This window comes from Hypanus sabinus, chromosome 30, assembly GCF_030144855.1.
Source record: "Hypanus sabinus isolate sHypSab1 chromosome 30, sHypSab1.hap1, whole genome shotgun sequence".
Classification (NCBI taxonomy): Eukaryota; Metazoa; Chordata; class Chondrichthyes; order Myliobatiformes; family Dasyatidae; genus Hypanus; species Hypanus sabinus.
Window position 1 is genome coordinate 26,787,958 of NC_082735.1, and position 27,981 is coordinate 26,815,938.

Consider the following 27,981-nt stretch of genomic DNA (forward strand, 5'->3'; position numbering starts at 1 on the left):
TAGATGATGGATGTTATCATCTTGTGGTGCTTCCTATACATACTGCCGCTGGTGGGAAGGGATGTGCCTGTGGTGCATTACTCTTTGCAGCTTACATCCCCACACCTTTGTATTGCTGAACCATACCATGATACACCCAGTCAGGATACGTTCAACAGTACCAACAGTCAGTGTTTAATGACAAGGCAACCTCCTGAGGAAAACACACCAGTATATTTACCTTTTTATGATCGCATTTACGTGCCAGGCCTAGCACAGCTCATCCGATATGTTAACACGCAGAAATTTAAAACTGCTGCCGCTCCCCACTGCTGATCTCCCACTGTGGACAGATGTGTGTTCACTTTTCTTCTTCCTAGAGTCAGACTTTTGAATGGACCTATGGTATGACCTCACAATCTACCTCATTATAACCTTGTACTGCACTTTCTCTGTAGTTTTTACACTTTATTCTGTACTTTTACTTTTTTGCTCTATCTAAATGCACTGAGACGATTTGATCCATATGAGCAGTAAGCAAGATGAGATTTTCATTGTACAAGTAAACCAAACCAATCGGCTCTTTAGGTTTACTGACATTGACAAAGAAGCGGTTGTTGCAAAACTGCTCCAGCAGGTGCCCTATCTTTGGTATACTGTGCTGAATCCAGCAACAGTAGTGTCATTGACAAATCTGAAGATGGCATTGGAGCCATGCTTGGCCAATCATACCACTTTATTTGTGCAGCAGCTCATTAATGCAAATATCAAATTGGCCAATCACGTGGCAGAAGCTCGATGCATAAAAGCATGAGGACACAGTCATGAGGGTCAGTTGTTGTTCAGACCAAACATCAGAATGGGGGGGGGGGGGGGCGTAATGTGATCTAAGTGACTTTGACCGTGATGATTGTTGGTGCCAGATGGGGTGGCTTTAGTATGTCAGAAATTGCTGGTAACCTGGGATTTCCACAAACAACTGAGAATGGTGCAGAAGAACAAAAATAAAACATCTTGTGAGTGGCAGCTCTGTGGGCAAAAATGTTTTGTTAATGAGAGGGGTCAGAGAATGGCCAGACTGGTTCAAGCTGACAGAAAGGCAACTGTATCTCAAATAGCCACACGTTAAAACAGTGGTGGCAGAAAAGCATCTCTGAATGCATAACAAGAAGTGGATTGGCTACAACAGAAGACCACGAACATTCATTCAGTGGCCCTGTTCTTAGGTACAGGAGGTACCTAATAAAATGACCTCTGAGTGTACATGGTTAGTAGAACTTGTAACAGTCTTGTAATAACCTAACTTATTTCCCTCCAACAACTTTCTTCTCCTCCTCCTTCCCTCAATTATAATTTCAGGACCTTAAAATACTTACAAGGCCTCATCCCTAGGGTTTTGGAGAAAGTGCAAGCAACAATAGTGGATGAGGACACAAGAGGCTGGAATCCAGAACATCACACAAAGCACTGAGAGTGGATCAGGTAACATCAATGAATCAGGATTTATTCTAATCCAGATGAATGGTCTCAACCTGCAATATCAACTGCTCATTTCCATTCATTGCTGCAGCCTGACCAAGATACTCCAGCATTGTGTGTTGCAGTAGTGAATGTGTTGATTGTCACCCACCAAAATTCTGAAAAGCACATCTCTATCAGCAATATTTGAGAAAGAAGGTAGGCAGAAAGCTAGAAACCAAGGGTCAGTTAACCCACTGTATCAGGGATCAGCACTGGAGCCTCATGTATTTATCAATTTATCATAATAGTGATTACTTAAATGAAGGGACACGAGACTTTTACTGAATAGTATTCTATAGTTAAGTTTGTTGATAATACAAAACAATAAGTTAGAAGTGGGGTGGGGGAGAACAGAATATGTCTGAGCAAAAAAAATTTCAAATGTATAATAAAGGTACAAAACACAAAAATATTATACTGTGGCGACCCACTTCCTAGCGCACTCGAACCGGCTCACAAATAGCCAGCGCGCCGGCATAAAGGCCAGTCCCAAAAGGGCGCCAGGTCTGCTTCACCAACAAAGGGAAAAGCTCGTGCGGGACTGTGAATATGTGTCCCCTACAGCATCCACGCCCTGTTGCGGGTGTCGTAACTCGTCGGAGGCAAGACGCTGATCTTGGCACCGTGTCGACCAAAACACGGCGTCCCGACCTCTTGTCCCACACATATCCTGATGCGGCGGCTAGCCCTGGCGTTTCCCAGGAATTTGCAGGGTGGTCTTCTGCGCCCCACTGCTGGTGGTAGAACCACCATCGTTCGTTGGGCTCCCCACCCCTGCCTCTGGGGTTGACCAAGAAGTGGTTGTTGCACAGCTGCTCCAGCAGGTGCCCTATCTTTGGTATACTGTGCTGGTGCTGGATATAATAAAGGTAAACAGGTTTATCTAGTTGGGTGGTTATCGGTAGAGACTACAAAATGTTGAATTGTAGAAGGAGCCAAGCCTCTTCATACAAGTTCTCAATATTTATTGCATAGTTATTTATTATTACTGTATTTTTCTGTTTTTTTTTGCATATTGGTTGGGGGTGGTCTTTCATTGATTCTGTAGTTTCTTGGTGTATACAGATGAATCTCAGATGACATAGATCCACTTTGATAATAAATTTGCTTTGAACAGCCAAACAGGTACAAAAAGCTATTTGGAATGCAGAAGGAATGTTTGGATTTTTGCAAGGCAAGATAGTTACAATACAAAACAGGGTGTCAACCCACAAATGAGGCTATAAACTATGTACAGTGCTCTAGTTTAGTTTCCTACAGGAACATAGATGAGGCGGAAGCACTTCACTGTGATCATTCCTGGGATGAAGGGATCGATGGAGAATATGAGGAAAAATTGAACCTACATTCATAGTTTAGCATGAATGAGGTGAAACAAGTATTGGAATACAAGACTGTTTGATGAAGTGAATACTGAGTGGAAGTTTCCAAATATAGGGAAATCTAAAGTTGGGGACTTATTTGAAAAATAACGCATTGCTCTTTCAAAGAAATTAAAATTTATTCTCAAAGAAAGATGCGAATCTATGTAATTCTCTATTACCAGTCCTTCGATTGCTGTTCTTACTAAACTGTGGAACTTTCAACAAGAAAACCTTCACCAAAAGGATTACTCAACACCCCTTCAAAGCCACTTAAAGATGTGCAATAAATTATAGTCTTGACAGCAATGCCCAGATTTTTGTGATCTTTAGCCCCTCCACAACCAGTTAACTCTCTTCCTCAGTTTATAGAAACATAGAACATAGAAAACCGACAGCACAATACAGGCCGTTCCGCCCACAAAGCTGTGCTGAACACATTCTCACCTTAGAACTACCTAGGCTTACCTATAGCCCTCTATTTATCTAGGCTTCACATATCCATCCAGGAGTCTCTTAAAAGACCCTATCGTTTCCACCTCCACCACCACCGCCGGCAGCCCATTCCATACACTCAACACTGCGTAAAAAACTTACCCCTGACCTCTGAGGGAGTACAGAGAAGGTTAACCAGATTGATTCCTGGGATGGCAGGAATCCCATATGAAGAAAGACTGGATCGACCAGGCTTATACTCACTGGAGTTTAGAAGATTTGAGGGGGGGATCTTATTGAAACGTATAAAATTCTAAAGGGATTGGACAGGCGAGATGCAGGAAGATTGATTCCGATTTTTGGGAAGTCCAGAATGAGGGGTCACAGCTTAAGGATAAAGGGGAAGCCTTTTAGGACCGAGATGAGGGAAAACTTCTTCACACAGAGAGTGGCGAAACTGTAGAATTCTCTGCCACAGGAAACAGTTGAGGCTGGTTCATTGGCAATATTTAAGAGGAAGTTAGATATGGCCCTTGTGGCTAAAGGGATCAGGGGGTATGGAGAGAAAGCAGGTACAGGGTTCTGAGTTGGATGATCAGCCATGATCATACTGAATGGTGGTGCAGGCTCAAAGGGCTGAATGGCCTAATCCTGCACCTATTTTCTATGTTTCTATCTCCTCTGTACCTACTTCCAAGCACCTTAAAAATATGCCCTCTCATGGTAGCCATTTCAGCCCTGGGAAAAAGCCTCTGTCTAGCCACATGATCAATGCCTCTCATCATCTTGTACACCTCTATCAGGCCACCTCTCATCCTCCATCACTCCAAGGAGAAAAGGCCAGTTTCACTCAACCTATTCTCATAAGGCATGCTCCCCAATCCAGGCAACATCCTTGTAAATCTCCTCTGTACCCTTTCTATGGTTTCCACATCTTTCCTGTAGTGAGGCGACCAGAATTGAGCACAGTACTCCAAGTGCGGTCTGACCAGGGTCCTATATAGCTGCAACATTCCCTTTATATAACATTGGCTTGGCAGAAGTGTGCAGAATTATAATGACAGACAGTCAGCTTGGCAATGGTGGTCAAGTGGGAGAGAAGAGGTGAGATAAAGTAATAAAGGGAATAGTTCCTCATAAAAATGCAACTTCAAAAGGAAAAGCAATGCATTCACAACTTAAGCTTACTCAAAACAGCCAGGAAGCTTTCACTTAATTCAAATTTTCCAATACAGAATCTTTCAAGTACATATTTGAAATCTTTTAGTGTAAAAATAAACAAATTATTAATTTTTTAAATTTCCCATCATGCTGACAATCAAATTTACTGAGTGATATTGTGTAATTCCTATAATTTTTGAAAAAAATTTCTAAATGCTAAATTTTAAATACACAAAAGGGATCCAACTCAGAAGCATTCGAGATCCCCAATATAACTGATATTAATTAATTATACTTTATGGATATAAATTTCGGTCTTTAACTAAAATCAAATAATTATACGACTGATGCGGCTTTCAGTAGTGAAATGCTCTTCAATCATCAGAAATCAATCATCTAAGTTATGAAGACCTATAAAATCAACTATTATTTTTTCATATTTTCATTTTATTCAAAGAATACAGTTAAGTCTTTGAATATTTTCACACTTTCACCAGCATTAATACTTTAACAAGAAAAAACTCCAGTAATATACATGTTACTTTACTCAGAACCACCATAACCACTGTATATGAATATACAACGAAAGTCAAACCGAAAGGAAGCTATGTACATATTTATTCATGAAATCTTCAGCCACACTGAAAAAAGCAATATTTTAAGCCCTAAGCAAAATAATCTAATGTGCCAACAATGTTACAAGAATTGGTTCTCAAACCTTTCAGATTCTTTTGCTGTACTGATAAATGTGTTGATGAATTTCAGTTTGTCCCACTCCACCAGTGAAAATTCCATGTCTTAGCCCTGCAGAATTCCATGTCTTAGCTGTAGGTGAGTGAAAATCCTATTTGTCCCAAAATGACTATCCTATCCTCCATAATACATAAAATGTCCCATTCAGTCACAAGTTTTATTCACAAGCCCCAGCTGGAAGTTTCTAGATTAGTCCTAATTGAATTTTTTTTTTGAAGAACAAACTTCTAGTTTGGAAGAGTTCCATCCAGAAAACTCAGAAACCAACTAATTTAATTTTCAGTGTATTTGAAAATTCTAATATATTGTTAAAATTACTTTCACATAAATACATTGTAGAGATCTTGTCCAGAATATTATTTTAGATTTAAACAAATTATGAGTTAAGTGATGTTCTTGGAAATTCTCCGAAGTAAACTTTGGTAATATTTAAATTTTGGATACTATTGAAAAAGGTGATTTAAATAAACTTCAGCAAAGAAACTCAAAAAGAAAAGATATTCAGTTCTCAGAATCAAAACGATTAGGGTCCGACCTTGTCCAATTCACTTCTCACAGTACACTTAAAAGTCACCCTACAGTCCAAAACAAAAAGTAAGAGTCACGTTAAATCAGATGAAATTAAAACATGTCTGTGACCAGATTTGACCTTATTATTTTGTTGTGACCAGATAAAAGAAAATTATTACCCATACATCTCTACTCCATTTTAACCCAAAAGTTTAATTAGTATTAGACTGGATTAATATTGGAAAAAATAACTTCATAACAATCATAATTTCCAATGAAATGATATTTCTTTTTTAAAATAAAGGTTTATTTGGTCCAATATTATACTTTATATTTAACACCAAGTACCATTTGGTGTACAGTTTTAAAGGAAGAATATTACTTGACCAGCCTCCTGCAATAATACTGTCTTTTTTCTTTAGGTTGTTTTCCCTCCTAAACAATCCCACCACATTGCATCCATTTGCAGATATCTTTTTGACAATACCTGAGTTCAGTCACTGTAGTCCTTACCTCTGAAACAATAGTAAAAAAAAATTGCTCATTTTTGAAGTTTTACACCTTTACCTTAGGTATACAATGTCTACTTAGATAAAACACAAGGTGCTTTGCAGACACAAGACATGGACAAGTAATTAAAATTAGGAAAGCAGGAGGCAATTTTTGATGAAGACATTCTCCAATAACAGAGGAAACTAAAATTTATTGAATTGGCTGGTAATATAACATACTATTTTAAGGGACATGAATGAACATATAACAGACCCTTTGAAAGAAAATTAACAGAAGTATTTGGTGACAATGTGCTATAAAAAAGGACTTGAATAACCTGTAATCCCATATTTACACTTTAACTTCCTGTAGTTTAATGCCAAGTATGTACATTTCAATTTCCTTTTGCATTTATTTTATTAGAATACTTGTAATTTATGAAAAGTGTCATGTAACCTGGAGCTGAGATGCCATCAAAGAGTCACAATTCTTCCAATCAGGATTATATCATGATGACAACACAAAGAAATGTAGAAATTTTCTTTTTGAGGAGGAGGGGCAGTTCAGAAATTTCAGTATTTCTTAAGTGCATTATCATATTTTTAGAATAAGGATTAGTTTTCATTCTATTTAGTGGAAATGCTGCTACTGGTTTCTATGCATGGTGTGGATGGACAAGCGTGTGCATTGGTAATATCTATTCTATTGTAGAAACAAATCATCCGAGTGTTCTCCCAGTTTAACCTTTAAAATATCCAGCATCAGCACTCTAAAGAATCGCTGTCAAATGAAATAAGTGAAATGCTTTAAATATCAACTCTAAGGAACATCACGCCAAAGCCTTCTTCCCAGCTGACAGAGGATAAAATTGAAAGGGAACAGGAAGAACCCATTTCCCTTAGGAGAGAGGTCAATGCCTACAGGATGATGAATCAAATTAACTAGTAGAAATAGAGGGGAATGGGGGAATAAAGTTTGAGGGTGGTAGGAGACTCAAATTACTATTTGAATGAGTAATAGTAACTGAAATCTGCCACGTTTTGCAAGTTCCTGGGTGAATATGAAATGCATACCATAAGACCACAGGGCAAGATCTTTAATGTGGGAATAGCTTAAATAGCTCATTTTGCCTAGTTGAGACAGCGTGGGTCAAATTGCCACTGAATCAGTGACTTTCCACAAAGCAACCTTCTAATCTTAGTCGTATCGGCTGTGGGGTACATGTCAAGCAGAGTAATCTACCTGCCAAGAAGATAGACTAGGATAGAAGAATGTTAATAAAGTAGTGCACTTTGAGTAGTTAGATTTGTATTTTCAAAACTAGAAACCAGCTACATAACTGGTTGGGAACGAATGAATAATACATGGAAGAGGATTTAAAGATATAAAAGTTACATTGTCGAGGATGTTATGTAAAAATAAAGGACACCCAGATTCATAAAATATTAACTTTGAGTAGCTTTAAAAGACATCATATATCCATGAAACAAACTCAAATCATTTACAATAGTCATCTGAATCCATTCCTGGAAAACACTGTGCCCATCCAATTAAACACACAGTTTACATTTTATACTTTTTTTTAAAAAACAGATGCAACTTGAGCCTCAGATCTGATTTTTTAATAACTGTCTTTTTAGCACATATGTGATGAAGTTCATAGTTCAATTAGGCATCATTGCCACAGCTGTAATTGCATAATCTAAACTGGCTGTTTGAGATTCTACATACAATGTACAATAAATACATTCATTCCATGGTATATTAATGGTTCTTTATAACATTGTTAAATATTTGTTCACATCCCCTCAAAATAAATGTTTATATTTGCTCTTTAAATATCTATCTCATATTTATTTCATATCTTCTTCCTCTCACATAATGCACCCACTAAAATAGCACCATATCGGTGTAGGATCTGAAATTCTGTTTTCAACATATTCTTGATGACCTGTGCCGGGTAACTGTGCCTTATAATTGGTTTTGACCTAGATCAATTCACAGTGCATTTACAAAGACACACACTGCTTAACAAACATGAGAAAGTCTGCAGATGCTGGAAATCTGAGCAACACACACAAGATTCTGGAGGAGCTCAGCAGGCCAGGCCCCATCTATGGAAAAGAATGAACGGTCAACGTTTCAGGCCGAGATCCTTCATCAGGACTCCATCAAACATTGACTGTTTGCTCTTTCCCACAGATGCTGCCTGGCTTGCTGAGTTCCTCCAGCATTTTGTGCGTGTTGCACTGCTTAACAAAATTATTATGTCAATAGCATTAATCAAAATGCACATCCAGGAAAATTTTAATGAACAGATCAGGATTTTCATGTGTGTAACCTGCAAGTGAGATAGGCAATTTCTACCCTCCCCCCCTCCCCCCATCCCCACAACAAATGAAAAAATTTAGTGTTATTGGTATGATTTCATGGGCAGGGATCTGCCTGCAGAATATGAATCAACTTATAGTCGTCAAAGACAAAGAAACATTTTTTAAAAATTGTGTCACTTCAGAATTAACATTAGTGCTTTTAATGAATCACATCAATCTTGTTGTCGGTGAAATGGGCAACTTAAATAATCCCAAATAGACCTAGAGAAAATGTAGCCATCCTAATGCCAAGATAAACATTCACTGAAACGAATGGTGAAATCCTGAAGCTTTGTCTTAGCAAATACCAATAAATTAATAAATTATCTTATCCTTATACTTCCCTCCACATCCACAAAACAAAGTATCCAAATCCAAGATAAAAATCCATGATCATCTTTTGGACAAAGCCTCAAGAAAATAACCAACATACTTGTCAATGTCACATGTTCACTTACAGTACTAGGACTTTATTAGCAAAAAAAATGTTACCACAGGAAAAAAAGTCAAAATGGCACTAATTATTTCTGTGACTGCATTCCTTTATCCACAGTGTCAATGTACTTTTATGACCTATTTCACTCTACCCAATGGAATAACTGGTTCAAAATACTAGCATGAGAACAAAAAGATTGGCACAACAGTAAAAGATGATATGAAAGAACAAAAGGGAAAGAACATTTTAATGCCAATACTGTAACAATGATGTTGACCGGGCCTGAAATCTGCTGCCATTAAAATTAGCTTCACTCTGTGAAGACAAAAAAATTTTTAAAACGTAATGGGAATTTTTTTTTTAAAAATAGTGATTCAATTTGTGCAACAAGGCTGGCCCAAGTGTTGTTTATACATGAACATTCTAAAATAAAAGTACACTCAATGCTCTAATGACAAGAGCTTACATTTCTGCTTCTAAAATGTAGAATGATAAAATATTTTTAAAAAATAAGATGTAACTCTCGGCATCCTCTCAAGCACACATACTGTCTTTTGAGTTCTTGGTATTGCAAATTGTACCCTTGTGTTTTTGAGCACAAAATGGATCAGAATGGGACAGTTGATACAGCTCTTTAAGGAGCTGGTGATGTCATTGTTCTGTCCATCTTTCGCCCATTCAATTTACCTTCGACTAAAGCGGTTCTTGAAAAATTTTATTGTTTTTGCCATCATTGGTGCAATTTCTGAAAAAAAAAAGTAAAAATTGTAAGTACAATTTAAACTGAAGTTTATCTTTAATTAAATTAGTAAGCTGGTTGATTACTGTTACTAATAAACCAGTTAGTAACAATGCAATTGTACAATACGTGTACAATGGAAAGAACTACTGTTTTGCATGCCATCCATACAAATCATTTCATCATATCAATACATTAAGGTAGAACAAGGGAACAGCAATAACAGACTGTTAAGAGTTACAGAGAAAGTACAATGCAGACAGACAGTACGATGCAAGACCACAATATTGTGAGGTCAAGAATCCATCCAGTCATACAACTGAGCTATTACATAGTTTCATAACAGCAGAAAAAAAGCTGTCCTTGAGCTTGGGGGGTATGTGCTGTCAGGTTTTTGCATCTTCTGCCCAATGGGTGGGGGTAAAAGAGAGAATGTACAGGGTGGGAAGAGTCCTTGATTATGCTGGTTGCTTTACTGAGGCAGTGAGAAGTGCAGACAGAGTACATGGAGGGGAGGCTGGTTTTTGAGAGACAACTCTGTAGTTTCTGTCAGTCACAGGCAAATCAGTTGCAATTGCAAGCCGTGATGCTTTCTTTGGTGCATCTATAAAAATTGGTGAGGGTCAATTGGGACATGCCTAATTTTTTTTAGCTTCCTGAAGGATTAGAAGTGCTGGTACACTTTTTTTTGGCAATGGCATCTGCATGATTGAGGGTACTGGTGATGTTAACTCATATTTCAGTTTTTGTATCACCTGGCTTTGACTTTCAGACCAAACATTCTTTGAGCTTTAAAGACAAGAAGCCACATGCATCTCCACCTCTGCTAATATAACCTTTAGAACGATTACCAGGAAAAGCCCGTGTAAACTAGGATTACTGTCTGCAACATTCAGGAATTAACTGATCTCTGATCACAGTCTTCCACTTCCCCAAATCAAGAATTATACTTACTGATACCTCATACTAGAAATAGTAGGATGTGACTAGCGAAAGCAGTTCTTCAATGTCAAAACTTAATGTCAATATTTACAACGCACCTTGAAAACTACAAATCATTTCCATTGTTCTAACATTTTAAAAAAGTGATTCTTATCATTACTTTTTAACAGCAATAACTAAGCAAATTTTATGTTTCAAACATGGAATAAAAATTCTACTATTCTCAAGTTTTCTTTTCCCCTCAGCAACTGGGGACAGTTTGGGGAGAAGACTGGAGATAATTGATGCAAATCATGCAACGGACCTATCAGGAGATCCAGTTTGCAACTCTGTGTTCCAGAGAACAATTACCAAACTGGAATCCAAATATCTTACTGTGCAAAAAGGTTTCTTCCTCTCCAATTGCCAATCATTCAAATAACATCTATTAAGGGATTGAGAATAGCAGAAAACTTTATATATCATATAACCAAGAAATTGATTATAGAATACAAGACCAAGGAACTAATTATAGACTACACGAGAGAGAAACCAGAGGTCCAAGACACAGTCCTCATCAGAGGATTAGAGGTGGAGAGGGTAGGGAACTTTAAATTCCTGTGTGTTACTATTTCAGAGGACCTATACTGGACCAAGCACGTAAGCACAACAGTGCATCTGCTTCCTCAGCACTTTGTGGAGATTCAGCATAACATCTCAAACTTTGAAAGCTTCTATGGGTGTGTAGTGGAGATGCCTTCGAATGGAAAAATCCTACAAAAAGTACTGCACTCTGTCCAGTACATCACGGGTGAAGCCCTCCCAGCCATTGAGCATATCTACATGAAACGCTGTCACAGGATAGCAGCATTCAACACCAGAGATCTCCACCACCAAGGTCATGCTCTCTTCTCACTGCTGCCATCAGGTAGGAGATCTAAAAGCCTCCGAACTCGCATCACCAGGTTCAAGTACAGTTACTACCCCTCGACCATCAGGCTCTTGAACACAAGGGGATAACTACACTCAACTTCATTAGCTCCATCACTAAAGTGTCCCCACAACCAATGATCTCACTTTCAAGGACTCTTTACCTCATTATCGTATGTTCTCGTTATTTATTGCTATTTATTTATATTTGCATATGTACAGTCTGTTGTCTTCTGCATTCTGGTTGATCTTTCATTAATCATGTTTAGTTACTATTCCATAGATTCACTGAACATGCCCACAAGAAAATGAATCCCAGGGTTGTACATGACAACATTCATATACTTTGATAATAAAATCTACTTTGAAAATTTACATTTTATTTTAAAAAAACAACTTACTTTTGACTTGTTTCTTTGATTCATGGATTCCTCCTCCACTGTTGGGAACTGTCACACTAGATGCTGAGGAGCCATGGCTGGAACTAGGCCCTGGACCATCAAAGGATTGGTTTCCTCCCCCACTGCCACTGTTTCCTATTTGAGTATGCATCTTTATCCTATAAAAAAAAGTTTTAAGACATTTAAAAAATAAGTCTAACTTCAACTTCCTGACTCATTCTACAAAACCTACAGATTGAGTCTCTGAAGTTTCACAACATAAGAAATAAAAACAAATTTAAGTTTTTGGACAAAATATTATAAACACAGTAATATAACAAGATAGTGGAGGCCACTGAGCCCTTTGAACCTGCTTGGCCTTTCAGTATTATTATTGCTGGTCTTCAGACTCAATTCCTATTCTCTCCCCATATCCTTCGATGCCTTTTGTTTCTGGAAATGTGTTTTGTTTTGGCAGATATTCAATTACTTGGTCAGATAGTCAATTACAGAATTCTGAGGGGGAGAAATTCACAGAATGAAGAAATTGCTCATCTCTGTCCTAAATGTCACAACCAATACCCCAAGACTGTGACTATCCACAGTCCACCCCACAAATGCTTCAGACACCCTCCTTGAATCCCAACTTTGAAGCCTTATCAGAATCTTGTATATAAAATGCAAACGTCACTTTTAGTTGGACAAGAATATTACCATTGATGGTATGACTCGCAAATTAAGGGTTTACATGCATTATAAGAAAATAAACAGTAGAATCACCTTGGGGGTGCCGGAACAGTCATTCCAGTCCCATGCCTCTCCTGCCTGCGCCTTACATCTCTTGGTGGTTTAACCTCCGTGTTTAGGAAGGCCAGCTTTGCCTGACGGCCTATTTATAAAGAACATAAAACTTAGTACTTGGAGCCACCTAATCCATGCACTGCACACATCTCATTTCTGTCAAAATATTCCAGATCTTATAATATATGCATACAATTGACAATTTTATCCAGCAGGAGAAACATATACTGACAATTAGGAATGCAATCTGCATTTCTGATTATTGAATTTTAACATATACTTAACATTAAATTTAACATTAAGCTCAGTGGGCTGATAGCACATTCATCACATCTTGGATCCTCCAAGCGGACCACAACATTGTCATCAGGTTTGGAGGCTTGTGTGCCTCAATGACCCAGTGAGCTATGTTGGCTAGAGTCACTGCTTCATGCTTTGGCTCTTGGTAGGGTCACCCATGCCAAACAGGTCAAAGGGAAAAGGTCAGGCTAAGAGTGGTTCACCGGTCCTCCAGCTTCAAGGGTTCAGCTCAGAGTAAACCAAAATTTGTTACCAAAATAGCAATGAAGAATCAAGACTTGTATGACTGACAGTAGTGAAAACTGAGAGGAAGCTACTGACATGATGAAGGAAGCCCTGAACACAACCAGAGATGGAGGACCTTCATTGCTGTCCTAAACACCAGTGGCATAACAGGCAGTTCAATCAAATCAAACAAATTGGATATACACTTCTGATAGAATAGTATTTTACAAATTGACCTATGTAATTAATGACAAAATTCATGACATTTTAGGATAAATAAGAATCTCAAAATTAGTTAGTTAAGCAATGTTTGTACACTATAATAATTTTGTATCATCTCCTTTCCAAATCACAAAAATCAATAAAAATATGCAGGAATTCAACAGGGTCATTAATTTATGGAGTAGTAATTAAGAGTCCCTATACAACGGCTTGGAGAACAGAATTCAAATCCACCACAGCAGCTATTAATTTGGCTAATTGATAAAAATCTGAAATGAAGAAAAACTTGTATTTGCAATGGTGACCATGAAACTACTAGATTATCATAATGTTCTTTTGAGAGGCATCTGCCATTCCTTCTCATCCTCGTTCACAATAATACAAATTCCCTCTAAAAAAAAGCACAATAAGACACTCAACTGTATCACACAAAAAACACAACTAATAAAATGCAAATAAACCACGCAGCAAAGAACTTGGTTAGTCACCAGACTCGGAATCAATAAACAAATCCTACCTAGCTCATCCTGTAAAATACAGCTCTGTCAGTAAAACGTCTAACGGCACTGATTTTATTATATCACATCATCATACCCTTTAGCCTGCACCAGGCTCCATTTTCAAAATTGCTGTTCTGTCCTATAGCAAGTGACAACATTGACGTATACAGTAGGTTTGGTGTGGTTCAGGGAGTACTCAGCAACACAGAGTAGCAGGAGTGTCGAGTGTACTCTGTTACGCCTGTGCCCCTCCTTTTTGAGAATCACAAGATCGCTATTAATTCAGGTCAGGAGACCCAGGAAATGAGAGACAGACGTTTGGAATGTCCTGGCCCTCAACGATACAAAGCCACGGAAAACAGCCATTGTCTCTTGGAGACGGAATTGTGTATTGAGTACTGTACTTCATGGAAGCCCTCAGGGAATGATCAGAGGGGGTTGGTTGAGGGATTGCATCATCCCGACCTGATTGACATCTGAGACACTGTGAGTCAGGATAAAAGAGGGTCTGGGGAACAGCCCCTTTAGACGCACCAGAAGAAACGCTAGAAATCCTGTAACAGCGTAATAGTGACAGCCGGTGGAAAGCCCACGTGTGTCCTTTTCCATTTGCCTCGGAATTGGTGGGCCTTACCACGGAAGAACGGCTTTAGCTAAAACAAAGGAGAAATCAGCCCCAACAACTCTCGAAGGATTGACATCATAAAAGGAATGGGCAAGTTTTAAACTCTCTCTCTTGACTCCAACCAAAGGCTGCAGACTGCATGAACTTGAGTGACTTTTATATTTCCATCGGACAGTACATTATCCCCCTAGACAACGATAGAGCTATTTCGTATTGATTATTATTATACCCGCGCTTTTAGATTTAGTATTGATGACGTATATTATCTGTATGTTTGCATTGATATTATTTTTGTGTATTTTTACCAATAAATACTGTTAAAAATAGTACCATCAGACTTCTCTATCTTTGCTGGTAAGTGACCCAGTTACGGGGTACGTAACAACTCCAAATGAGGGAATTCAAATGTCCACATCAAAAGCAAGTTACAAGTAGCGTACTAGTAGAGCTAACAATAAGAGGCAGGATAAAATGGACTTACTGGTGAATTCTCAAACCAAAGTCGCTACTGACAGTGCCCAGAGGAACCACTTACTTGCCAACATCCTGCTTATTCCTTCTTACTACCCTGGTTCCCAGGATTTCTCAGTTCCAAACCTTGTATCATTCTTGGGTCAAATAAGGGCAACAGAACTGAACTGCAGAGATACAAGCATAGCAACAGAAAGCCTTAATAATGTAATAATGAAGGGAAAACTCTTCACTAACTTAGTTATACCTGGGATAACGGATGATGCATAGTAATTCAACAAGTAGCAGCCGGGGACGTCACGTGATGACGTAGGATCGAGATGTGGAAATCCAGCTCTCCCGTAAAAAATCAGTAAATGAATGTTCAAGTGAAGAAAAGTTAGTAAATACTTTCTACAAGTTACTTATAAACTACTCAGGATTGTTCCAAAATATGTCTCATAAGCAGAAGCAGAAGAAAACTACTACCTTGAAGAGAACACAAGTTGGAAAAGAATCAAGGCCCGCCACCACGAAAGAGCCGTGGGCTCAAGTGCATTTTACCTCCGGCGATACAGAACAGGAAACTGCGGCAACATCGACCGTCTCCAAAGAAAAAAAGCAACAAGAAATGCGCATGCATGAAGGAAGGGGCATGCGCAAACACGAGCAACCTGAACTACAAATCCCAGCTACAATCGGAACTGGAAGTGAAAGTGAATCTGAGGTAGATTCAGATTCTCTGGATAAATCAGACGAAGATGAAGGTAAAAGTTTTTTGGAAACATAGGAAAAACTTTGGTGCAAATAATGCATGAATTAAAAGCGTTAAAAGTAATAAAAAAGATATTAAAATATAAAGATCATGTTTGACAAAATTATGAAAAGACAGGACAAAATGAATAAGAAAATTAAAGACTTGGAAGAAACAACGGCAGACATCATTGAAAGAATGAATAAAATGGAAGACAATATGTCTGCCTGGACATCAGAAAGAAAACAGTTGTTGGAAAAAGTGGATATGCTTTAAAATTTTAGCAGACGAAATAATATTAAGATTGTTGGACTTAAAGAAGGTATAGAAGGAGAGGATCCAGTAAATTTTTTTCAAAAATGGATCCTGGAAAACCTGGAAATGGAAGAAGGAACTCAGTTAATTGAAATAGAAAGGGCTCACAGAGCCTTAAGACCAAGACCTCAAGTTGATCAAAACCAAGATCAATCTTGATAAAATACTTAAGATATCAAGATAAAGAAAAGATCCTGAAGGCAGCTGCCCAACGTGCCAGAAAGAGAAACAGGCTATTGATGATAGAAGGGAAAACAGTTCTTTTCTATCCTGATATAAGTCATGGCCTTTTGAAGAGAAAGAAGGAATTTTACCCAGTGAAAAAAGTTTTAAGGGAAAAGGGTTATAAATTTATAATGCATCACCTGGCAACCCTGATAATTTTTTTGGATGAAGGAAAAAGATGATTTTTTTACTGATTATCGGGATGTGGAAGAGTTTGCACAAAAACTCCCAAATATTCGCTCATCACAGCCAAAGATTTAAAAGTGAAACGGATTAAAGATGAAGACAGGGACAGTGAATGGAATTGATAGACATTTAAGGACAGAAGAATTTAAATACATTCTTAATTATATGATACTGGGGGAGAAAGGTAAAAATTTAAGAAATATTGAGTGTAGTGATATTTTTTTCTTCTCATATATATACTTTTTTATGTTATGGGGGAGCTGGGGGAACTTCGGATCAATCGCTACGGGATTCACGTGTGTAATCACGGCGTTTGCCATGACCCGTACAACGGAGGGGGGTAATGTGTTTTTTTTTATCCACAACATTAGTAGGGGGGTATTTTGTTACTTTTTTCTTTATAATCTATTTTTCTTCTATCTTTCTTTCTTTGCCTAGATGATTGGGGGGGGGGAGGGGGGGGGAGACACACAGCAATATGGAGAATTTTGAAAAGATTCCCCAAGGTACTACGAAAGTTGAAAGATTAGGTATTATTATAGATTGGAGTAACCCTATTAAAAATAATGACTAATTTACTGAATTTTTTTAAAGTTTTAATGTTAATGGGCTTAATGGACCGGTGAAAAGAAAAAGAATTTTAACATACATTAAGAAAATGGAAATAGATATAGCTTTTTTTTTTACAAGAAACACACTTAACAGAGATAGAACATCAGAAATTAAAAGGAGAATGGGTCGGAAATGTTATTGCAGCTTCATTTAATTCAAAGGCGAGGGGAGTGCAATTTTGGTTAATAAAACTTTACCAATTAAAATACAAAATGTATTAATTGATTCGGCAGGTAGATATGTAATTATACATTGTCAAATTTTTTCAGAACTATGGATTCTTATGAATATTTATGCACCAAATGAAAATGATGTAAAATTTATACAAGAGGCTTTTTTGAAATTGGCTGACGCACATGACAAAATATTAACAGGTGGAGATTTTAACTTTTGCCTAGACCCAGTTTTAGATAGATCAACAAAGGTTGTTACAAAATCAAAAGTAGCAAAATTAACTTTATCATTGATGAAAGATTTAAATTTGATTGATATATGGAGAAGAATTAATCCAAAAGAAAGAGATTATTCATTTTATTCAAATAGACAAAACTTGATTCAAGGATAGATTTTTTCCTATTATCAACGAATATTCAAGACAGAGTGAAAAATATGGAACATAAAGCAAGAATATTGTCAGATAATTCCTCCTTGATAATGACAATAATAATGATGGATAAAGAGGAATCGATTTACAGATGGAGATTTAATTCAATATTATTAAAACGTCAAGATTTTTGTAATTTTATGAAAAAGCAGATCGTTTATTTTAGATACAAACTCACATTCAGTTGATGATAAATTTATATTGTGGGAAGCAATGAAGGCATATTTGAGAGGCCATATAATAAGTTAGACTTCTAAAATTAAGAAGGAATATATGGTAGAAATAGATCAATTGGAAAAAGATTATAAAATTAGAAAAAGAATCTCAAAGATATATGACAGAAGAAAAACGAAGACAACTTGTTAACAAGAAGTTACAATACACTTCAGACATATCGAACAGAAAAAGCAATTATGAGAACTAAACAGAGATATTACGAACCAGGTGAAAGATCACACAAGATTCTTGCTTGGCAGTTAAAAACAGACCAGACTTCCAAAACGATAAATGCAATTAGAACAAGTGTAAATAAAATTACTTATAAACCTTTAGAAATTAATGAAACTTTTAAGAATTTTTATTCTGAGCTGTATCAATCAGAATCACAAAATGATAATGTCGAGATAGAAAAGTTTTTAAAATCACAAATAACTCTCCCAAAATTGAATTCGGAAGAACAGAAGGGATTAGATTTGCCTTTAACATTAAAAGAGGTCGAAGAAGCTCTAGGATCACTTCAGAGTAATAAATCCCCAGGAGAAGATGGTTTTCCACCCGAAAAAAGTTTAAAGATTTACTAATTCCTCCTTTTATGGAGATAATACACCAAGCGGAAAGAACGCATAAGCTTCCAGAATCTTTTTTGACAGCTATTTAAATAGTATTGCCAAAAAAAGATAGAGATCTTTTAAAGCCAACATCGTATAGACCTATTTCTTTGTTAAAACACCGATTATAAAATAATAGCAAAAATTTTATCTAGAAGATTATCTAAATACTTACCAAAATTAATACATATGGATCATACAGGATTTATCAAAAATAGACAATCAGCAGATAATGTAACCCAGTTACTTATGTTACGGATTCAGCAACAATAAATATATAAGTGAGGCAGGGTTTTATTTTATAACAAATAAAACATTTATTAAACACTGAAAAACAAACCTCCAAAAAGTAAACAAACGACTAATGCAACTGGAAATCAGCTGCTGTGCGGCAGCTTAAACAGTTCTTAAAGGAATAAAGCAACAACAGTTCTTAAAGCGATGTTGCAAAAACAGTTCTTCAAAGTAGTACTGCAAAAGTTCAAAATGCTTACAGTCCATTAAAGGAGAGACTTTTTAGACGATCTAAATTCTCTTTCACGTCGTGTTGCTGCGGTTCCCAGTTGAACTATACTTTTCCTGGAGAATTTACGAAGATGAAAATGAAACGGCTTAAAAGCACTGACCTTTCCTTTACAAAATTGTACCCAACCCTTTCTGCTATTATTCGCAGGGGTTACTATGGGTACAGCCAACGAATTCCTTCCAAATGAGGATCAAACAAGGTCAAACCTGTTTCACCAATGAAATCGAATTTCCTCGATCTTTTCACTCCCGAACTCCGATCTTCACTCTCCACTGATTTTTAACTGGCAGTATTATAAAGAAACTGCTGGCAATGACCTTTTAAACTTTAGGTATTAAATAAAACTCCACCTTTCAACCAAACTGCGTCATAATATTGGACCACGCAGTGGCATGGAGTCAAAATGGCAAATCCAGCCACGAACTGCCCCTCCTCACAGGTCACATGACCTCTACTGGCCGGAAAATGACGTCACTCCACAATCACAAGACCACTACCTTAAGTCCAGTATAGCTTCAACACCACTGTCACGTGACAAGTACAAGATACCCACGGGTATGTAAAACCTCCCTTCAAAAAAAAATTTTGGTCTGTCAAGAACAAAATTTTAACAGTTATTTACAAGAAAAAACAAATGTATAAATTGTATAACATACACAGTATACATAGTATTATCATATAGCATCTTACAACTTACAATATAGGAGTGTTAAATGAAAAAAAATCATTCCATAAAAAAATTACAGTGTACATTCAACATCGAGATAGACAATCAGCAACCACATTATCTTTACCTTTAATATGAGTTATCACGATATTGTACTCTTGTAACATCAAATTCCAATTTAATAACCTTCTGTTTTTGTTTTTCATCTTACTCAGAAACACTAACGGATTATGAACAGTGTAAACAATAAGTGGTTTTTGAGTTGTACCAACATATACGTCAAAATGTTCTAAAGCTAAAACCAGAGATAATTCCTTCTCTATTGTCGAATAGTTTCTTTGATGCTTATTAAATTTCTTAGAAAAGTAAGCTACTGGATGATCAACCTCATCACCCTCATTCCTTTGCATTAATACCGCTCCTGCAGCCTCATCACTAGCATCTACAGCTAATGAAAAAGGTTTTCCAAAGTCAGGTGCCTTGAGCACAGGTTGTTGACATATCATTGTTTTCAATTTCTCAAATGCTTCTTGACAAGGCACTGTCCACACAAACTTCTCATTCTTCTTCAAAAGGTTAGTTAATGGAAGGGCAACATTAGCAAAATTCTTACAAAATTTTCAATAATATCCTACCATTCCCAAGAATCTTCTGAGAGTTTTTTTTCCCATTGGAGCGGGAATCTCTAAAATTGCCCGAACTTTTGCCTGAACAGGAGCTACCTTACCTTGACCCACAACATAACCAAGGTAAGTCACAGTGGCATGTCCAAATTCACTCTTAGCTAAATTAATAGTTAAGTTAGCTTTTGAAAGCCTTTCAAACAATTTCTCCACCGCAATAATGTGTGCTTCCCAAGTATCATTTCCTGCCTCTAAATCATCAATATAAGCATCTGTATCTTTCAATCCCTGAATCACAGAGTTAATCATCCTCTGGAAAGTACCTGGGGCATTCTTCATCCCAAATGGAAGAACATTATATTCATATAGCCCAGATGGAGTTACAAATGCAGAAATCTCTCTACCTCTGTCCATTAATGGAACACACCAATAACCTTTCAAAAAATCAATCTTTGTAAGGAACTTTACTTTTCCAACTTTATCTACACAATCATCTACTCCAGGAATTGGATATGCATCTGCTTTCGTTACAGCATTCACCTTCCTATAGTCCATACAAGACCTAATACTACCATCTGGTTTTGGCACCATAACACAAGGTGAACTCCAATTCGAGTTAGAAGGTCAAATAATATTATTCTCTAACATATATTTAATTTCTTCCTCAGCAAGTTCACATTTTTCTATGTTCATCTTATATGGGTGTTGTTTAATTGGTTTGGCATCTCCAACATCTACATCATGTGAAGCTATAGTAGTCACTCTCGGAACGTCTGGAAACAAATCCTTATATTTAAAAATTAATTGCTTCATCTGCTGTTTCTGCTCTGGCTGTAAATGTGCTAATTTCTCATCAATATTTTCCAGAATGGTTGAATTTGGTAACCTGACAGAAACAATGTTGGAATTAGAATGAAATTCAGATGAATCATCTATCATGTTCCTAGTTAGATCAGATTCATTATCATTAACCACAACAGTCACAGTATCAGATCGTTTCTCATAATATGGTTTTATCATATTTATATGGCAAAGTTGTGTTAGCCTTCTATGATCTGGTTTTTATCACGTAATCCACATCATTGATTTTAGACACAATTTCATAAGGACCATGAAATCTAGCTTATGAAGGATTCGTGCACTGGGAAAAGAACCAGCACCTTATCTCCAAGCTTAAACATCCTCATCCTAGCTTCTTTATCGTACCAAGTTTTCATTTTCTCCTGAGTCAATTTTAAATTTTCTTTGGCTAAGCAACAAGCTTTATGTAACCTGTCCTTAAATTTCAAAACATAGTCCAACAAATTAGTGTGTACTTCCTTACTAATCCACTGTTCTTTTAATAAAGCTAAAGGTCCTCTAACTCTATGCCCAAATACAAGTTCAAATGGACTGAAACCTAAAGATTCTTGTACTGATTCCCTTACTACAATTAAAAGTAAGTTTATACCCTCACCCCAATCACTTTTATTTTCCACACAATATGTCCTAATCATATTCTTGAGGGTAGAATGAAACCTCTCCAAAGCACCTTGCAATTCCGGATGGCATGCAGACGAAGTGATTTGCTTAGCTCCCAATTTATAAACTATCTGTTGAAACAATCCAATCATAAAATTACTACCTTGATCAGTTTGTATTTCCTTAGGTAATCCAAAATAAGTCAAGAATTTTATAAGAGCCTTTGTCACAGTTTTAGCTGTTATATTCCTAAGTGGTACTGCCTCTGGAAACCTAGACGAAATACACATAATAGTAAAGAAGTACTGATAACCAGTTTTTGTCTTTGGTAATGAACTGACACAATCTATAATAACTTTAGAAAACGGTTCACCAAATGCTGGAATAGGTTGTAATGGAGCCACTGGTGTAACTTGATTTGGTTTACCCACAATTTGACAAGTATGGCACATTTTACAAAACATCGCCACATCTTTTCTTAGACCAGGCCAGTAAAAATGTTTTAAAATCTTGTCCACAGTTTTTCTTACCCCTTGATGTCCACCTAAAGGCACACTATGAGCTAAAGTCAAAATCTCATTTCGATAAATTTTAGGGCCAACTACCTGGTAAACAATATTCCATTCATCACTTGCAGGAATTGTAGGTGATCTCCACTTCCTCATCAACACTCCATTTTCAAAGTAATATCCTACTGCCACCTTCTCAATTTCACTATCTGATAGAGCTTGTTCTCTTAATTTTATAATCTCAGGGTGTCTATTCTGCTCTGCTATCATCTCCTTCCAAGACAGAGATAAATCTTCATAGTCAGACTTACTCCAAGAATCTTGTTCAAACAATGAAGGTAAGAAAGTCTCTGACACATCCTCAAAACTCAAATCCTGAGTTGAATAGTCATGAGTAACAACATCATTCTGCGCATCAATCTTGTTAGCCCTAGCTCTAGTCACAACACAGGAAGAATCTGTGTTAGAATCCATCTGTGGTTCCTCTGACTCCATTGTCAAAAGCACTTCAGGAAAAACTTGTCCACCTGCCAAGTCATTACCTAACAATAAAGAAATATCCTTCACAGGTAAGCTAGGCTGTAATCCTACTTTAACAAATCCTGTAACTAACCCTGACTTTAAGTTTACTTTATGCAAATGTACAGGCATAAAGGCACTCTCAACACCTCGTATATAATTTACCTCACCAGTATCAGACTCTTCATTAAACTTCGATACACTGTCTAACACAGGGGTGGGCAAACTTTTTGACTTGTGGGCCACAAAGGGTTCTAAAATTTGACAGGGGGGCCGGACCAGGAGCAGATGATGGAGTGTTTTGGTAATACACCTCATAAGAGAAAATAAAATATCATGGGATATGTAGAAAACATGTGCTTTAATTTCAATTGAAAATGAACAAATGCATTACAACAAAATATCTGTCTTTGAAGTCCCATGGTATTTAGCTATTTATTGAAATGACTTTTAAAACGACTTTTAAAACACTGAAAATTAAATGAATAAAATACAGCTTTTTTAAATAGTAAGTTATTATTTTAAAGCACTGAAAATTCTGTTATCCTTCAAGATATTATCATCATCACTCTCCTCCTGACTGTCTTTATTTCAAAAACGGTAGGAGATGCAGGTCTACTTGTCCTGCTCCTTCTTATTCAATTGTCCCCTGTGCCAAAACTCAACAACGACCAGCACAAGGACAGAATGGTGACAGCGCGCCAGTATGCGGAACGCGTTATTTGATCTGGAGCGCATTTTTTATTTTGAGAACGTACGTGCACCTGCTCACAACTCATGTCCATCACTTAACAGAAATGACATGTAACATGTAAGGCTTATTGAAAAAAATATTTTCAAATGCATTTTTTACATAACACAACGAAGAAACTTATTTTTAATTTCAGTGGGAACAGTGTTGTTGGTCTCCCTTTTTAGCCAGCGCATCAAAGTCTGGATTTAGTTTTGTTGTGGCGATTCTCAGGATGGATCTGAGGTGTTGGTCAGTTAACTTGGATCTTTGGCTGGCTTTGTTGATGTTCATGACGCTGAACGCCTGTTACCCCAAATAGGTCGAGCCGAACAAAGAGTAAAGTGCAAATGTGGAGTAATACGCTGCACCTCAACAAAGGTCAATGTATATAGAGTGCGTCATCTATTGGGAAAATGCCAGAATTGCGGGGGAAAGAAAGGTTAACAAGGTTTATTAATATAATTTCATCAAGTTCTGCGGGCCAGATTAAAAAGCTTAACAGGCCGCATATGGCCCCCGGGCCGTAGTTTGCCCATACCTGGTCTAACGTCAGTGATTGAGAAGCTCCAGTATCAGCACCTGAGTAGATCCTTCTTTCAAGGATACAAACCCTTCAGTTATAAAATGATCATATCCCTTTTTAACTTGGTCAGACTCTAACAAAACCTCATTTGTGTTTATTGAACCCTGTAATTTTACAGGTGCATCAATATGTTGCACACAAGCATCTTGGACTGCTTCCTTCTCTTTCTTTTTCAATCGGAAACAGTTAGCTATTACATGGCCAGGTTTCTTACAACAGTTACAAATAGGACCAAACTGTCTTTCCTTCACAGGTTTTCTTTCCTCCTTACCTTTCTAATTAACTTCTGATTTACCTTGAGTCTCTATGTTATTTTTCTTCTTAAAAATTCTGCCCTGAAGAAATTTATTCTTATGGATTAAAACATACTCATCAGCTAATCTAGCAGAGTCCTGCAATGTATCAGTGTCTTTCTCATTTAAGTAGGTCCTTACTTCAACAGGGATGCTTCTTTTAAATTCCTCCATTAAAATCAGCTCGTTCAATTTATTATAGTCCCCATTTACATTTTTAGAAGAAACCCATCTCTCAAAACACACAGCTTTATCATAGGCAAATTCCACTAAGTTTTTTCCACAGACTTCTTCAAACTTCTGAATCTTTCTCTATACGCTTCTGGGACCAATTCGCATGCTTTCAAAATCTGCTGTTTCACAATATCATAATCAAGTGCTTGCGCAGCAGTTAAAGCTGTATAAACCTGTTGTGCTTTGCCTTTAATTACACTCTGTAACAACACTGACCATTTATCTTCCGGCCACTCTGAAATCTGAGCAATCATTTCAAAATGTTGGAAATATCTTTCTACTTCTGTTTCACTAAATGGAGGGACCAATTTAATTTCTTGACTAACAACAGTTTTCTAGAACCAGAAGACTGATTCTCAGACCTTAATTCTGCCATCGCATATTCAAATTCCCTCTTTTTATTATCAGCTTCTAACCTACAATGCTCCAACTCTGCTTTACTTTGTTCTAACTTCATTTGTTCGATTTGCAACTGCATCTCTAGATTACTTATTGGAAACGACTCTAAAATCGATTAATCAAAATCACCCGAATCTACATAGTGTGACACGATTTTTCTCTGTATTAGAGCCTTTGATGTAGACCTTGAAATACCTTTAAGTTCCAATCTACTAGCTATCTCAGACACCTCATTTTTTTTCCGCCTTCGCTAATAACTCCGTGTCTGGCGAAGCCAGAAACTCATTAATATTCATTGTTGCCGAATACCACTCACAAGCCAATCAAACAAAAGAATCGAGTATTCCCCTTTTCCAAAACACCGATTCAAAATTTAACAAGCATTTAAACTCAAAAATGGTTCATCCCAGATACAGCCCCCATATTTATGTTACGGACTCAGCAACAATAAATATATAAGTGAGGCAGGGTTTTTTTAAAAATAACAAATAAAACATTTATTAAACACTGAAAAACAAACCCCCAAAAAGTAAACAAACAACTAACACGACCGGAAATCAGCTGCTGTGCAGAAGTTTAAACAGTTCTTAAAGGAATAAAGCAAAAACAGTTCTTAAAGCGATGTTGCAAAAACAGTTCTTCAAAGTAGTACTACAAAAGTTCAAAATGCTTACAGCCCATTAAAGGAGAGACTTTTTAGACAATCTAAATTCTCTTTCACGTCATGTTGCTGCGGTTCCCAGTTGAACTATACTTTTCCCGGAGAATTTACGAAGATGAAAATGAAACGGCTTAAAGGCACTGACCTTTCCTTGACAAAACTGTACACAACCCTTTCTGCTATTATTCGCAGGGGTTACCACAGGCACAGCCAACGAATTCCTTCCAAATGAGGATCAATCAAGGTCAAACCTGTTTCACCAATGAAATCGAATTTCCTCTATCTTTTAACTCCCGAATTCCGATCTTCACTCGCCACTGATTTTTATCTGGCAATATTATAAAGAAACTGCCGGCAATGACCTTTTAAACTTTAGGCATTAAATAAAACTTCACCTTTCAAGCAAACTGCATCATAATATTGGACCACGCAATGGCATGGGTCAAAATGGCAAATCCAGCCACGAACTGCCCCTCCTCACAGGTCACATGGCCTCTACTGGCAGGGAAAATGACGTCACTCCACCATCACAAGACCACTACCTTAAGTCCAGTATAGCTTCAACACCACTGTCACGTGACAAGTACAAGATACCCACGGGTTTTGTAACACTTAGCATAATTCATTTGGCACAAAAGAGGGAGGAAGTGAATGTGGCAGTTCCTTTAGATGCAGAAAAAGCATTTGACAGATTGGAATGGGATTTTTTATTTAAGATATTTGAAAAATATGGATTAGGAGTATCCTTTATAAAACGGATTAAAACCTTAAATACTAATCCCAAAGCTAAAGTAGTGACAAATGGTCATATTTCAACATCATTTCAGTTAACAAGGTCAACTAGACAAGGTTGTCCATTATCACCTGCTTTATTTGTGTTGGTGATAGAACCATTAGCTGAATTAATTAGAACGGACCCAGATACTAAGGGTTTCAGAGTTAACCAGGAGGAATACAAGATTAACTTATTTGCTGATGATGTTCTGCTTTATTTAACAAACCCATTGTATTCACTACGTAAATTATCTTCCAGGTTGGAAGAATATGGGAAAATATCAGGCTACAAAATAAATTGGGATAAAACTGAAATTCTACCTCTTGCTAAAGGAGATTATAAGTCAATGTCGATTAATAACTCAAATTAGATGGCCGATAAATGGTATAAAATATTTAGGTATAAGAGTTGATAATGATATAAAGAATTTATATAAATTATTTACCACTATTGAAAAAAATTCAAGAAGATCTTGATAAATGGATGATGTTACCAATAACATTAGTAGGCAGAGTAAATGCTGTAAAAATGAGTATATTCCCTAGATTACAATATTTATTCCAAACACTACCAATATAACTACCCCAGAAGTTTTTTCAAGAGTTAAATAAATGTGTGAGGAAGTTCCTTTGGAAAGGTAAGATGTCAAGAATATCGTTGGAAAAATTGATATGGAAATTTGATCTAGGAGGGTTACAACTTCCAAATTTTAAGAATTATTATAAAGCAAATCAACTTAGATTTATTGCAACTTTTTTTGATGAAGATAAGCCGGCATGGATTAGAATAGAACTAGATAAAATAGGAGAAAATATACCAGAAGATTTTATATGTAAGTGGGAATCTAAATGGATACGGGAAAAGAAAGAATCTCCTATATTAAAACATTTGATTGATTTACGGAATAAGATAAATGTTGATGATGAGATAAGGAAATCTTTATTAGCAAAGAGACCTTTAATTCAAAATAAACTTACTCCTTTTACAATGGATAACCAACTTTTATACAACTGTTTTCAAAAAGGGATTAGATATATAGGAGACTGTTTTGAAGGAGGTATATTACTGTCATTTGATCAATTAAAGAATAAATACAAAATATCAAACAACACTCTTTTTTGTTATTTCCAATTAAGGGCTTATTTAAGAGATAAATTGGGTCAAACAATGTTATTGCCGAAACCTAATGAAATAGAAACTTTAATTCAAAAAGGAAAAATTTAAAAAATTATTTCTCGTATGTATAGTTTGATTTAAAAACAGGCAATTAAACAAGGAATTCATAAGTCAAGACAAAAAATGGGAAACTGACTTGAATATTAAAATTGAAGAAACAAGTTGGTCAAGACTATGTCTTGACAG

General features: G+C 36.7%; 1 protein-coding gene across 1 annotated transcript in view; it reads right to left on the bottom strand.

Moving 5' to 3' along the window:
• Positions 1-4,902: 4,902 nt before the first annotated feature.
• Positions 4,903-27,981, bottom strand: part of eloa (elongin A) — an 80,192-nt gene continuing 57,113 nt past the window's right edge. Inside the window, exons 9-11 of the mRNA XM_059954464.1 lie at positions 12,771-12,879; positions 12,012-12,169; positions 4,903-9,765 (exon numbers count right to left, since the gene is read on the bottom strand). Of these exons, the coding sequence (XP_059810447.1) occupies positions 9,704-9,765; positions 12,012-12,169; positions 12,771-12,879 (329 nt within the window). The 3' untranslated portion in view covers positions 4,903-9,703. The remainder of the gene's footprint in view (positions 9,766-12,011; positions 12,170-12,770; positions 12,880-27,981) is intronic.